Source organism: Pteropus medius, unplaced genomic scaffold, assembly GCF_902729225.1.
Source record: "Pteropus medius unplaced genomic scaffold, Ma_sr-lr_union100, whole genome shotgun sequence".
NCBI classification, from domain to species: domain Eukaryota; kingdom Metazoa; phylum Chordata; class Mammalia; order Chiroptera; family Pteropodidae; genus Pteropus; species Pteropus medius.
This window is the reverse complement of record NW_024355206.1, coordinates 6,953,214-6,968,280: the sequence shown is the minus strand read 5'-3', so window position 1 is coordinate 6,968,280 and position 15,067 is coordinate 6,953,214. Positions and strand designations below refer to the sequence as shown.

At 36.9% G+C, this 15,067-nt stretch overlaps 1 protein-coding gene across 1 annotated transcript in view; it reads left to right on the top strand.

Annotated features, from left to right (window-relative positions):
* Positions 1-15,067, top strand: part of SCAPER (S-phase cyclin A associated protein in the ER) — a 166,924-nt gene that overhangs the window by 62,046 nt on the left and 89,811 nt on the right. Inside the window, exons 19-20 of the mRNA XM_039858331.1 lie at positions 161-313; positions 848-955. Coding sequence (XP_039714265.1) covers positions 161-313; positions 848-955 — 261 coding nt within the window. The remainder of the gene's footprint in view (positions 1-160; positions 314-847; positions 956-15,067) is intronic.

The window sequence follows — 15,067 nt, the reverse complement described above, 5'->3', positions numbered from 1 at the left end:
AGCAAAGGGCTTTGTGCGCAGTCTTGTCCTCAGTGTGCAAGTTAAGACTGAGTCAAGACATTCTCCTATTTTAGAAGGTCGAATGGAAATACAATTTTTTCAAATTCTCGGTATAATCTGAATATTTTTTGATGTCCTCACACTCTGACTTCATCTGTAGCATGATGAAAGCATTCGAAGGCACATGGAACAGATTGAACAGAGAAAAGAAAAAGCTGCAGAGTTAAGCAGTGGACGACATGCAAATACTGATTATGCCCCCAAACTGACCCCTTATGAAAGAAAGAAGCAGTGTTCTCTGTGCAATGTCCTGGTAGGTTGTCATTATCAGTATTGTGATGATATAATTTATTAGTAACGTTTGTTAAGCTATAGAAAAAGTTTTTAAAACTCACACTAAGGCATCTGCTGGATTTCTTTCACAATGTTTATGCAAAGTAAGTAGTACAAAAATAGTCACAGCATTGAGGAGGAGAAAGTGCAAAGCACCAGAGGGTGCAGGTGCTGCTAAAATGGATGTGACACCTGCTTACTGATAGCCCAAGTCAATACTTTTGGATATTGGTACCCCCAACAAAGAAAAGGAACATTTTCAGTGCTGAAGCTCGAACCTCGATACTTGGAGGAAACGATGTCCTGCTAAGGTGAGTGTAATGGCGTGCCTTTCTCGACCATGTGTTTTCAAGAGGGTTCTCAGGATTGCATTCTAAAGAAAATGTTTTTAAGCCTAACACTTAAATGCTAGCATGATCTCAACTTTGCATACAGTATACTGGATTGAATGTGTAATATTTAAAATTAGATATAATTCTGTGTTGATTCCATTGCTTTTATCTTATGTTTTTAGATCTCTTCAGAGGTGTATCTTTTTAGCCACATTAAAGGAAAAAAACACCAGCAAGCTGTGAGAGAGAATAGCAGCATCCAAGGGCGTGAACTTTCAGATGAAGAAGTGGTGAGCTTTCCTTTGTTCATTTTACAGATTTACTGAGAACCTCATGTGTTCTCTTTTATATAAAGAATTTCATGTTCATATATTTATGTTTATTTAAAACTACATTTACCATTCAACAGTATACAGATGTGTTATTATTTTAGTGTATGAATTAATAAGAAACAGAAACGAGAACTTAACACTTATTTACATAATTTCAGTACAATATAAGATGATATTTGTATATTTTAATAATATAAGAAAAGAATTATTTAGTGATGTACTCCATTTCTTGGACAGTAAAATTTCATGTAAATCGATAATTTTATGAGTGTACTATTTAGATATTTTTGGAAATGCATTATTCACCTACCTATAATTATTATTTACATGGAGTTTAGCTTTGTATAAGTATTTTTAAAAATAGTTTTCTTTCAACTGTTATTGAGACATGGATAACATTGCACATCTATTAATTTGTTGGTTTAATTTGTAATAGCAAATTTTTAAAGCTGCCCAAAGATGAGAAATTCATGTTTGTAAGGCATCTCTTAAGAAGCCCAGGAAGGGTCGTCGTGGTCCTTGGAGGGCAGTACTGGGTGTGGGTGCACATGTGTGTTTAACCCCCCCCTTTTTTTTTTGAGGCACAGCATATTAGCAGAGTGTACAGATCTTAAGTGTGTAGCTTGATGAATTTTTACGTATGTTCTACTCATATGAAGATGCAGATAATTTCTTGCACCCCAGAAGGTAACTAGTCCTGCCTGTCCCAGTCGTGTCCCCAGAAGGTAACTAGTCTCTCACTACTCGCACCATCGCTTAGTCTTGCCTGTCCTTGATGTGACAGATGGTGTCATACAGGGTGTAGTTTTTTGCGTCTGGCTTCTTTCACTCATCCTTAAGTCTGTGCGATGATCCCTCATGTTTATGTGAAGCCATATACAGTTCATTCCTTTTCTTCACTTTTTATCAATGCCTTTTAAGACAGACCATCAGAAACACATCTGTAGTTGAGTTGGTTGGCTCTTAATAAATCTTACCTAAGTGGGATGAATGAAGCTACTGTTTCCTCCTGAGTTTCTGGATATGACTAGGTTTGGAGGGGAAGTTGCACACAGTTATTTGGGCTCACTTCTCTACGATTTCCTCCTTTTGAGGAGTTGTGCCTCTCAAGTTCCAGTGCTTTGACAGCTCTAAACCAAATTCTGGCTCCTCAGCTCAGTAAGATGCCACTTTGAGCTCTCGTTTGTCCCATGCCAAAAATTGGCGTAGCCCTCGAGAGAGAGTCCAGAGTGATGTGGAGCTCACAGCACGCGCAGCCGTCTTGCGGGGACCATGGCTGTGCTGGCCAGTCTCTGATGCCTTGAGGTAGGTGTGTTGTATGTTCTGTGCAATTTGGAGTTGAAAGATTAGTCCAGTATCAGCACGTTCCCTGTGGCTGGAATTGGGAGTCTCTTAATGTGTAATTTCTGTATATCCGTTGTTTGCTCTGATTCTTGACACATACTTAAGGTGTTTAATAAAAGCTCGTTGAGTTGAATCGAACTGAACGTTTATACAAAATGGCTTTAAATACTGTTAATAAAAGTGAAATAAAAAATGGAACTCATCATTTATTTAATTTACCTCAAATGATTTTTTGCCTTTTACATACAATTTGCTTTTGCCTCCAAATCTGTGGGTATTTTATGAGAGAGTATTATGGATTTTTTTTTAAACATGAATCATTCATATAATTATCTCCATTCTCTAGTTTTTGTTTAGAACTAGTCACATGTATGTGAGCTCCACTTTGAAAGAATCCTAAATCACTTTGTTAATTAGAATGTAGTTATTCCCGTTATAAAGAAAATTATATTTATAAAATTGTTTATAATTAAGTTCTTTTAATAAGAAACAATATATTATTTAATTTACAAAAAAATAAAAATTTTCTGGATTACGCCTGTTATGTAAACTGAAATCTAAATTTTATGTTTTTATTTTATGAGAAAAGTTGAGAGGGAAAGAATATTCATGCACTTTGGAAGAAAAATATGCAGTATTATTTATCTTTCGTAACTGTCAAAGCAGTCTGATGGTTAGCTGTTGTGTTTTGAGATTTATTGGATGTGTTGTTTCAATTTAAAAGAATTAAATCTTCTTTAAATTCTCACTTAATTCATGTACAGTTATAGGCCACCTAGTGACATTTTGGTCAATGATGGACTGAATATAGGACAGTGGTCCCATAAGATTGTAACGGAACTGAAAAATTCCTATCACCTAGTGACATCGTAGCCATTGTAACATTATAGTGCAGTTCGTTACTCATATGTTTGTGGAAACAGACGTAAACTGTGCTGGCCAGTCATATAAGAGTATAGCACATACAGTCATTCACAATACATAATATTTGATAATGAGCATAAACGACTATGTTACTGGTTGATGTATTTGCTGTACTATACGTTTTGTTGTCATTTTAGGGTGCACCCTTTCTACTTATAAAAAAGTGTTTGCCGTAAAACGGTATGCCTTGCTAGGCTGTAGCCGTGTATCTCATGGTTGCATCGTGTTCTCTTGTGCTTGATTTAATCTCTTATCGATCTAATCTCATGGCCCCTAAGCATACAGAATCACTGATAATGTTGCCAGTCAGAGGCCACTTTGAGTGATTGACCTGGAAATGAAATTAAATGTGATTAAGGACAATGAAGGTGGAAAATCTGTGACGATTTTTGCTCGCCAGTCAGGCGTGTCCTATTCCATCATTCCTAGGATCACGAAGAACAAGAGCAAAGTGATGGAAGCTGTTAAAGGATGAGTTTCATCGAAAACAGACTAACGAAAATTCGAGAAGGGCATGTTATCAGACACGGAGGAACTCCTAATGACCTGATTAAAGACCAGACACTGAAGCATATCCCTCTTAACGCCGTGGTGATCAGAGTCAAAGCAAAAAGTTTAGGATGGTAAAAGAAAAGGCTGGACCCGACTGTGATGTCGAAGTCCCTGCTAGCCCTGGATGGTTTAAACGGTTCAAGAATCATCACTTGTTACATGATGTGAAAGTGAGCGGTGAGTTTGTCAGTGCTGATGCAGAGGAAGCTGAAGAAGTTTTGAAAACTCTGTATAAGCGGATTATGGAGGAAAATTACTTGCCAGAGCAGATCCTCAGTGTGGGTGAAAGCTCCTGATTCTGGAAATGGATGCCTGAAAGGACGTCCTTCCATATGGAGGCCAAGTCCGTGCCAGGTTTGGGGGCATTTATGGACAAAATATCAGTCTTGTTGGAGGGCAGTGTTCCAGGCTACAAGTTTCAGGCTACAAATTGTGAAACCCTTTGTGATCTGGCACAGCAAGAACCCCAGGGCCTACAAGCCTATCGATAAGCACACACTGCCAGTGTAGTACATGAGTAATAAGAAGTCACGGAGAAGCCAGCTCCTCTTCAAAGATGCCCTCCTGAATTGCTGTGCCAGCAAATGGATAAGTACTGTTTGGCAAATAAGATGCCTTTCAAGATTTTTCTTATTGTTGATAGTGCTCCCAGATATCCTCCTTTTACTGGTGATTTTTATCCCAATAGCAAGAGTGCTGTTTTTCCCACCAAACATCACCACTTTGATCCAACCAATGGATCAAGGAGTTATAGCAGCTTCCGAGGCTTACTACCTCAGGATGACCTGTTGGCTGCAGTCGAAGAAGACACTGAGAACACACAGGTGCAGTTCTGGAAGGACTTCAACATCTATGACTGTATCAAGAACCGTGCTTGGGGTGATGTCACCAAGGTATTAGGAGTGGCATCTGGAAGAAGACATTCAAGAGGTTTGTCCATGACTTCACAAAATTTGCCAAGGAGGAGGAGGTTGCAAAAATCACCAAGACTGCGGTTGAGAAGGCAAACAAATTTACCATGGGTGTAGATGAGGATATTGGGGAGCGGCTAGAGGGGATTCCTGAGGAATCGACTAATGAAGAGGTGTCGGGACTGGAACCAGAGCGCATAGCTGAAGAAGAAGCAAGAGAAGGAAACTGCAGAAGAAGAAAAAGAAGAACCTCTAAGAAACTTCACAGTGAAGGGGTTAGCAGAAGCTTTTGTAGACCTCAGCAAGCACCTTAAACGTAGATTCCAACCATGAAAGATTTTAATAGAGAGGAATGTTCATGGTGCATTATCTGCTTGCAAGCAAATCTGCGATGAAACCAAGCAAACCACCATGGTCGTATTTCTGAAAAGAGTGACTTCTTCTCAGGAAGAGAGTCAGGTAGGCCCTTCAGGAGGTGTTCCAGAAGAAGGCACTTATGTCACAGGAGATGACAGCTCCATGTGCATTACGGCCCCTGAAGACCTCCCAGTGGGACTGGATGTGGAGGTGGATGACAGTGATATGGATGATTCTGACCCTCTCTCAGCCTAGGCTAATGTGTGTGTTTGTATCCTAGTTTTTAACAACAACAAAAAAACTTTAAAAAGTTTTAAAAACTTAAAAACTTTAAAAATTTCACGTAGAAAAAAGCTTGTAAAATAAGAATATAAAGAAAATATTTTTTACAGTTGTATAATGTGTTTGGATTTTAAGCTAAGTGTTATTACAAAAGTTGAAAAGTTAAAAAAAATTTAAGTGAAAGTAAAAAAGTTACAGAAAACTAAGTTTATTATTGAATAAAGAACAATTTGAAATAAATTTGGCGTAGCCTACGTGTACAGTGTTTATGAAGTTTACAGTAGGGCACGGTCTTGTTCTATGCCTTCACATCCACTCAGCACTCACTGACTGACTCACCCAGAGCAACTTCCAGTTTGTCGAGGTCCGCTCATGATAAGTGCCCTATACAGGTGTGCCGGTTTTTATTTTTTATACCAGGTTTTTACTGCAGTTTTACTCACATGGAAGTTTCATTTTAATCAGTGAAGGTATCTATAGTAAACAGACTTGTTCTACTTAAAGTTATTACTTGTCATCTGGTATGTCTTTATATTATATACATCTTGTCTGTGACCTTTCTTCTTTGACATACAAGATTTTATTTATACCACCTCTGACCTAATAAAATTGTACCTTTGACCTTATGCATTTGGCATATCAGATAACTTACTCTTGATCTTTGACACATTTTGTTCTAAGCCTGTTAAACATAATAGGTAGCTGCACAGAAAGAAAGGTTTGATATTTTGTGTTTTTATTTTAATTTAACCAGGAAAATTTTTCATGTTTCTTGAGACCTCACAAAAAGAGCTGCTTGGTTTTTTTTCCTGTTTCATCTTCTTAGCATACAAATGATAAAAGTATGTGATTTTTAAAGCTCAAAACGAATGGGTGCTAGTTTAAGTATATACCAAAACTTATTTTTTTCATGCATTACCAGAGAAATAATAAAATGTTTTAATTTAAACTCATTTCGACATAGTTTGGTTTTTACACTATCTAAAAAAGCTGATAGTGATTTTTGTGCAAGTTCCATGAAATACATTTAATTGAATGAAGTTTAACAAAATTTTTTTTTTTTTTTAATTTTGAATCCATGTATTTCTGTTTGCGAGACTCCTTGGCTTAATAAGCATGTAAACTATACAAACTCTGTTAACCTGTGTACATAATTATAGAGAAAAAATAGCATATGTTGATTTGATTCATGGAAAGTATGAAAAAGACTTTCATGAAAGCTCTTAAATTAACTATAATTTATTGTATGTTTACAACCAAGTGTGATTTTACAAATCCCGTATCAGTATAACAACTTGGAAAAATTATGTGAATTGGGTGATTGAAAAAATGAAATTTTAAGTTAACAAGAACATAAAGATATCACTGTATTTAGTGAAATATAAGCTGATTTCTTTGGTCAGAGCGTGTCTAGCATTGAGGGAGAAAAAGTTGTAGCTATCTCCTAAAAATGATGACAGTCTGGGAAACGATAGATAATTCCTGAAAGATTCATTCATTTCCTTACCTTGCTCACCTTTGTTTGTAGAAGCAGAATCATTGACTCACTTGTTATACTCATGTTAAGAAAACAACTAGGACTCATTTAGAATAAATCATTTTTCTCCCAATTCCTCAATAGGCTATACATTTTAGTTTGAGAATATCTTACCCTTTGGCTTATAGGACAAAAAGCTTCCATTGCCATAATTTTCGCTTTAATGGGATGGGAAAATGTTTACGGTTCTGTGTGAGAGTGAGTGAGAAGAGACAGTGGCGGAGTGAACATGCACATGTATTTGGCATATGATTCACACACGTATACGGCTCATTGTTGATTGACATATTTCTTTTAACGTTTGGGATTCTTATGATGGCAAATTCCCTAACGAAGAAACTAGGATCTGTGCTGAGACTACGTAGCTAGCTGCCTATAGCCGATTCAGCCTCTTTCATTGGTTCAAGGAACACATTTTAGTTAGCTAACCAGTTTGCTCTAAACCTTAGTTTGATCCAGTACTTTTAAAAGTTTCTTTAGTTAATACACAGCCTTTTATAACAGTTCTCAGTCCCCATCCACTTGCTTGGGATGGCATCTGTGTACTGGCAGAAGAGTATGGCTTACGTTACCCCACGTCAGGAGGACAGTTGGATCTTATTACATAATGTCTCTTGTCTTTTCTGATTTCCAGTGTGAGTCCCTTGTTTACCTGTTCGCTGACTGTTCTCTGGGCCACCGAGTTTGAAGAGTGGCCAGTGAACTGTTGATCTGTCCTTTCCACTTGGCCAGTGTTCCAGTGTGTACCATCAGCCACTTACCTACCTATTCCTAGCCAGGCTACCCCTCAGTCCTCTCTGCCGACATGTTTCTGAGTCTTTGACACAACCTCTGTTTTGGCCCCCAGCAGGCCTGCTGGCTTCTACCGTAGGGTTGGCACCACACAAGAAGTAGGGGCATTTGGGAAAGCTGAACCACAGGGCTGTTTTGGGATGGAAGGCCCTGTAAATGTCAACTATGTCCAGTTGGTCTAATGTGTCATTTAAGGATTTTATTTCCTTATTGATTTTCTGTTTGGATGATCTGTCCATATCCGACAGTGGGGTATTTAGGTCCCCTACTATGATACTGTTTTGGTCTGTTTCTCCCTTTAGTTCTGTTATATGCTATTATTATTTATTCATGTCTGTCTGTGTTTTTTAAAAAGTCTTTTCTACGTATAATTAAATAGTTTTATCATCACGACTATAACTATTTACGTAGTTTTATCCTACTGATGGCGTTTTATCTTCTAAGAATGTGGAACATCTCTCTTTTTAACACCTTTCTTCTCGAATATTACTTTTGTATGGTACTAATATTGCAAACCTTGTTCTAGTTCGTGATGCCCGATGTGGCCACCCCCTTCTCCTCCCGTCTTTCTCTACTGCCCCATTCATAGTTTTGTTTTTACATCTAGGTTTATTTCTAAAAAGCATATTTTCGTTTTAGTTGTTTAATGCTTTGTAAAAATGTACCGTGCTGTACGCAATCCTCTTGGACTTTTTTTTACTCAATATTATAGTACCTAGATTCATACAAATTAAAAATCTGTTACTGTTTTTAAAGAGCTTTGAGATATAACTGTCACACATTGAACTGCACTTGTTTTTAAGTTTAGTTTAAGAAGTTTTAGTATATTTATACATCCATGAAACCATCATCATGATCAAGGTAGTGAACATATTTATCACCTCAAAAATTTTTCTCATCTGTGTATCCTTGGTGGTTTTCTGCTTGTTTTTGTTCTATAAATTTTTGAGAGAGGGATATTGAAATCTTTTGATTTTAATTGTAAATTTTTCTATTTCTCTTGGCAATTCCATCAGTTTTTGCTTCATGTAGTTTAAAGTTGTGTTATTAAGGAATATGAAAGCTAAGGATTTTTATGTGCTCTTAATTAATTTCATTGTTTTGGAATATACGTTCTTCTTAGTAATATTTTTTGCTACCTCGTCTGATATTAAGTTAGTCACTCCAACTTTCTTTTATCTAGTGTTAGAGTGGTGTAACTTTTCTATTCTTTTCCTTTAAATATTTATATTTTTATATATTTATATTTTTATTTTGTATTTATATTATATTTAATTTGTATTAGATTATAGTTACTGTGTATTTCCATTTTTATGTATATCCTTTTTCTAAACATTTAAAAGTTTGTAGATTTAAAGGGAATGTTGATTTTAGTACTGTAGAGTATGATATGAAGCTGCTGACACCCTCCAGCTCTTGTCACCCGGTGTTGTGAAAGTCACTCATAACTGAGGAGTTCCAACTCTGAGCATTATTGTTCTTTTGATCTTGTATTGGAAGGGTGATGTTATTTGTAATCTGTGGTATTATTGTTACTGGATATTATTGGAATGATTTCTGAGGATGAAGTCTGATAGTAATCTCACTTGCTGTACTAGAAATCTAAGAATTCCGAGAAAACACCTTTGACTGCAAGGCTTGGTTCAATACAACTGAACCATTCTATGTTGCAGTATTGAGTTCAGATCTTCTGTCTTCACGGCACGATAAATTAACAAGCTTTTGGGCTTTTCTTTGAGTCATCTGTTAAACCTCAGATTAGATCAGAAAGGAACGTCAGAATCTGCAAAAGAAGTCTTTACCTCATTTATCATCTCCACCTACCATCAAACTGATAGAGTATTTGTAATTGTCACTGAGTGGCAGGGGGACAGATGGTAGACTGTCATCCTTATCAGAAGATGGGCTTTTCTCTTTTGCATGGTGTCTGTTTCACAATATTTCATTAGCTTCATTTTCTCATCTGTCATTTCCAACAATACAATACATAGATTATAATAGATAACAACATAAGTGTATCTTACACCTATAGGAAGAGACCTTAGCAGAATCGAATCTTTGTATAACTAAAATAGCCTATAAAGTTTTAAAAGTTGTCATTGTTACATATGTTTAATTTTTCAAAATGATGCTGTTATAAAGGGCATTGTTTTGCTAAAAGGTGTTATGTTTCATATTCTCTCAAATTTACTGTTTGATGAAAGTTCATTTAAATATAGTAGAACTCTCAAACTTTATATTTTATTTTTTTTTTACCATTTCTTCAGCACCTGCTTGTGCATTCTGCATTAGTTTAGATGTCAGGGAAACATGGATGAATACCATCACGTGAGCCTACCTCTTCAGTTTAGGGGGTCTCTGATAAATTTCACAGTTCCACGAATCTCTAAACACATTCAGTTAAATATAAATGAACTAAGTTTTGTATATGGCACTTTCGTTATCGAATAGTGTTTGGATGTCTGTATATACTTTAGTTGATACGGTTAATGCTATCTAGCAAATCAGTAATCATAAGTCACCTTTCCTTAACTCTTTCTGGAGGGTACTCTGCTGGGATAGTTTTACGGGGGGAGTGATAGTGATCAAAATAATAGTTCACTACAGATTCTTTTGTTTTCATTCTGAGTAAAACTGGTACCTCTTTAACGTAAGCCATTATCAAAAGCCCTTGGCACATCGTACATATTGAATTAAGTGTTAATAAATTAAATTAATGAGCTAAATGATAGTTTATTTTCAACATACTGTGTTTATGAAGGTGGTATTCAGAATCTATGGTAAAGCGCTATCCAGAATGCCATGTTGTTTTCAGTTGAGCATTTCTTTATTTCTTCCTTTATTTCATCTGCTTCTCCTTTTCTTCTGATTTTCCTTCTTCGTCCCTTCCCAGACATCTTCATTTCTTTACTCTCCCACTTCTCCCTCATGCCTCCCTTTTCTCACCCTCATCATCTTCCAGAGAAACAAGGAAAACACATTCTTACCCTCCAGGCTGCCGCCCTTCCCCAGTTTTTGTGGAAGACAGTGAGGAAATGTAACATGCCTCCTATTTCTCTTGTTTGTCTTTGTGCTAGGCAGGCTTAAAAGGGTGAAATGCCTAATAATACTTTTAAGAATTCGAGAAAACATTTGAGTCTGGAAAGGACTAATATCATTGAATTTTAGATTCCAAAGTTGAGAAAGTCCAGGATGATGTTGAGAGAAAAATGTTTTTCCATACAAAATGTGAAAAACTTGTATTATTTTCTCATCTATTTAGATTAATAACTTGGCATCCACCCTGCTTTTGAAAGTAAAGTTTTGGCTCCAGAGAAATAAGGCTCTTGAGCATGACATTGGATTTCCATAAAAAAAACACCTTTTGATATTCAAATAAAAATATGTTTCGTTATTATTGTGATGAAGTTTTGGTCCTTTTTTCAAAGGAAACATTTAAACCCTTTTGATCTAGGAAGAATAGCATCCTTAAAAATTCTCAGTTCTATGTTATAGTATTTTAAATAATAGGAAGCAGATTACTTCCTTCGATGTACCACATTTTATGAAATGTGTTTATTCTGAGGTAACACTTGAGAGAGTTCTAAAAATGGAAGTTTAATAAAATTCTATATTGTGTCATTTATATTATCCTATATACCCTATTTTTAGAACTTTTACATCTTTCCCAAAGATCATGAACCTATCTATAGCTTAATTTTTTCATGTCTCTTTTACAAAATAAGGAATTATGAGAACCTTCAGGAGGAGTTTGATAGAATATCAGGATCATAAACTTCAGTATTTAATATAGTAAATTATGTTAGAAAGGCCAGAGCTTTGGCATAATATGCCATAAAAGGTAATTAAATGAATAAGAAGGGTATAAACTTTGATGAGATCATGTCTGTATAGTATTAGTTTCCTTATATACATTTATTAGTATTTCATGTTGTAGCAGTGTTTAAGAAGTCACAATTGCGGCTTAAAAACTAGACGTGTGTGTGTGTCTGCACGTGGAATTACCATCCTTGATTAGCTTAGGGGCTTTTCACGTGGATTTTAAAATGTTATGAAGAGGAGACTTGAGATTTTATTTTCTAATCCCTTCATTTTACTAGTGAGGAAACTGAGGCCCAGAGAAGTCACTCTGTCGTGTTTTGCAGAACTTATCCTGGTTGCAGACACTGTGACTCACAGTGCGGTGCTGTTTCTGCCGCGTCAGTCTGCTTTTCTGTGCCTAAAGGGAACACTGTCTCCCGCTGATGCTTTTTTTATAATTCACAGTATCAGGTAGAACGGCAAACTACAACCCGTTCCCAGCTTGGAGGCAGGAGAGTGGGACTTACGTCGTGCGGGATTCCAGCCTGGCAGGGGTGTAAATTTTCTGTGATATTAGGAAGGAAGGAGATTCAGGGGCCTTTGGGATGAGTTTTGGCCCTGGTTGATTCATATTTGGAAAATGACTAAGTAAATCATAGATAATATGTCTCCACGGTATATTTTGCTTTTCCTTGTGCATGTGGCATAATAATTATAATTCTGAGTAAATACAAAAAGGTGAGTGTATTTTTACACAGTTATACTTATTTTTCTACAGCACAAGTAAGCCTACAGTAACCGTAACCTTATAAAGATTGACCCTCTTTTCTTTAAAGAGCTTGCTTTTCCTTGCATTCTCTTATTAGCATTAATTTTGCAACAATTAAAATATTAATACATATTGTAGAAAATTTGCGAAAAAAATAAAGTAATGCGTATTGTTAACATTTTGATCTAATTTTCTTTATATATGAAGTTATAAATCTTACACTTATTTATACATAAACTGCATTGTGTAGATTTGAATCCTGAATTTTTGTTTACCATTATACGATGATTGTTTTTAACAATACTGTTGTTTAAAATAATGAAACCTGTATAGTATTAATGCATAAGTCATAATTTATTTCTTTTTCGTTTGTTGCTCTTTGTTTCATATCCCACGTATGAATGAAAGCGTGGGCCATAATTTACATAATCAGTTCCTACTGCTGATATTTTGTTGTAAATCTTACTGCTATGAATATATTTGTATAGAGATATTTTGGTACTTTCTGAGTCCTTATGATGATTTTGCATAAGTAGAATCATTTAAAGTATCTTTATTTTTTTCCTGAGCATTTTATTAACTGTTAAGCAGCCTGGGCTCTGCGACTAGCTGGTTGTCTATTGTGAACAGAGGCGTAGATACCAGTATTTGAAACGGCCAGAGCGGTAGGCAGTGCGAAGCAAGCAGCACTTCAAGTAAGAGGAGCTGACTCTGCTCTATGTATCTGATCCCAGCCAGTCTTTGGGGTTGGGGAAGGGCGTCAGCAAGGCTTAGAGCCCAAAGGTTAGGCTCTTGTGTTCAGAGCTGGGCTCATGTCATAGCAGGAACCTGGAACAGTGAGGAGGTAGAAAAATAATCAAGGAATTCAGCTGTATGGATTGGACTGCTGCTGAGGATGGCTTAGAAGGAGAGCGAGGGGGTGCTGCCTGCCAGTGTGCACCGGTGCCCGAGTGGTCAGGTGAACTGGGCGCTGGACCTTGAGCAGCACCGTCAGCTTCAGAACCTACTGGCTAGTGGATGGGGCCTGCTGGTGTCCTTCCTGTCACGACAGATGTGGCTGTGGAATTAAGTGAAAAACATTGACACCTTCGTCTCTAACTGGCTCCTTAAAGCCTGACTGTTTTTGGTCAGCACCGTTCTAGGCCCGGGTTACTCGTCATCTTGTAGTGGCCAGTTAACCTGTCCCCGTCCCAGAGGCTCAGACGTAGGAAGACCAGATGAGGAAGATGGGAGGATCACTAACAATGTATCACTACTTCTTTTGGTAAAGCACCCCCTTAATATACATCTGCTCTCCTGTAGGACGTGGTCTCTGGTTCTTACAGCAGATTTCACACTTGGAGTGCACACTTTCAGCGTTCGAATAGTGCACAGACATGTTAATTCCATTTTCAGTTCAGCTCTTAGATGCTTGAGAGAGATGCATATCATGATTTCATTTACTTTGTTTGGTAAGCCAAACAATTTTAATTTCATGTGTACAAATTATTTTTTCTTACAAGATGACTGTTTTCCAAACTGGTTGTTACGGAACCTTTAAAACATACCTAATAGTAGACAGACAGACCTCCCTGTAGTCATCACTGAGCCTAACAACGATAAGGTCTCGGTGAGTCCTGCCTTATTGACATCTCATGCACTCCTCCCAAATAGTATTTTGAAGTTAATTCCAGATATCATTTTATGCTAGCTATTTTAAACCAGATTTTCTTTCTGCTTATTATACATGCTTATTATAAAAGAAAATTAAAAATCGGTCACAATCTAGTCAAAAATTTTAGTATTTTGCCTTAATTTCCCACAGTCGGTTTATACACACACGTATATACATGTAAATATGCAAAGATATATGTAATTATACATACAAATTTTGCATAATTGCATTACTTAGGGAAAGGATTAATCTGCTATAATAAAGGTAATAAAAATACAATAATTTTAAGAACATAGAAGCTTACTTCTTACAGTACAGTCCTGAGGTAGGTAAGCAGTCCATGTTGTCACGGTGGCTTTATGCCGTGTGATTTTTTTCAGAGACCCATCTCTGTCATCCCTAAGATCTTGCCCCTCCCCTCTCGGATCAGAGCAGACCCAGAGGCATCAGTGAGCAAAACAGACAAATCGTTGCCCTCATAAAACATAGATTCTAGTACAGAAAATTGCAAAGAAATATTTGATGTTAGGTAAAATGTTAGGCAAATCCTATGAAGAAAAATGGACGAATAAAGTGATGGCAAATAATAGAAGGTGTTACTTAAGATTGGGCGTTCATTTTAGCTGAGACCATGCAAATAACTGAAAGAAGAATATTTTCGGCTAAGGGGACAGCGGTAACATTCCTGGTGAATGCCAAGAACAGCAACACCCATTCCACTGCGGCCAGAACAGAACAGATGAAGGCGAGAACGTTATAGGGTGAGCTCAGAGAGGTCAACGATGGAGGGCTTGGTGGGCCAGGGAAAGGACTTCGAATTTTACCCGAAGTGTGAGGAGAAGGCAGGTTCTGATAAGAGCAATGATAGAATGTGATTTATGTTTAAAAAAAAAAAAAATCACTGGCTGCTATGTAAAGAAAAGACTTGGGCGTTAAATGAGAATCTGAGACACCGTTTAAGAGGCTATTATTGAATGATACAGATGAGAGCTTATGACGCCTTACCTTAGAGTAGATGATGGTGGTGGGAGAAGTGACTGGGTTTGGGATGGATTTGGGGATATATTTGAAAGTAGAGCTGATAGTATGGGCGGATGTATTGGATACGAGCAGTTGCACGAATGGATGGTACTATTTGCTGAAAGGA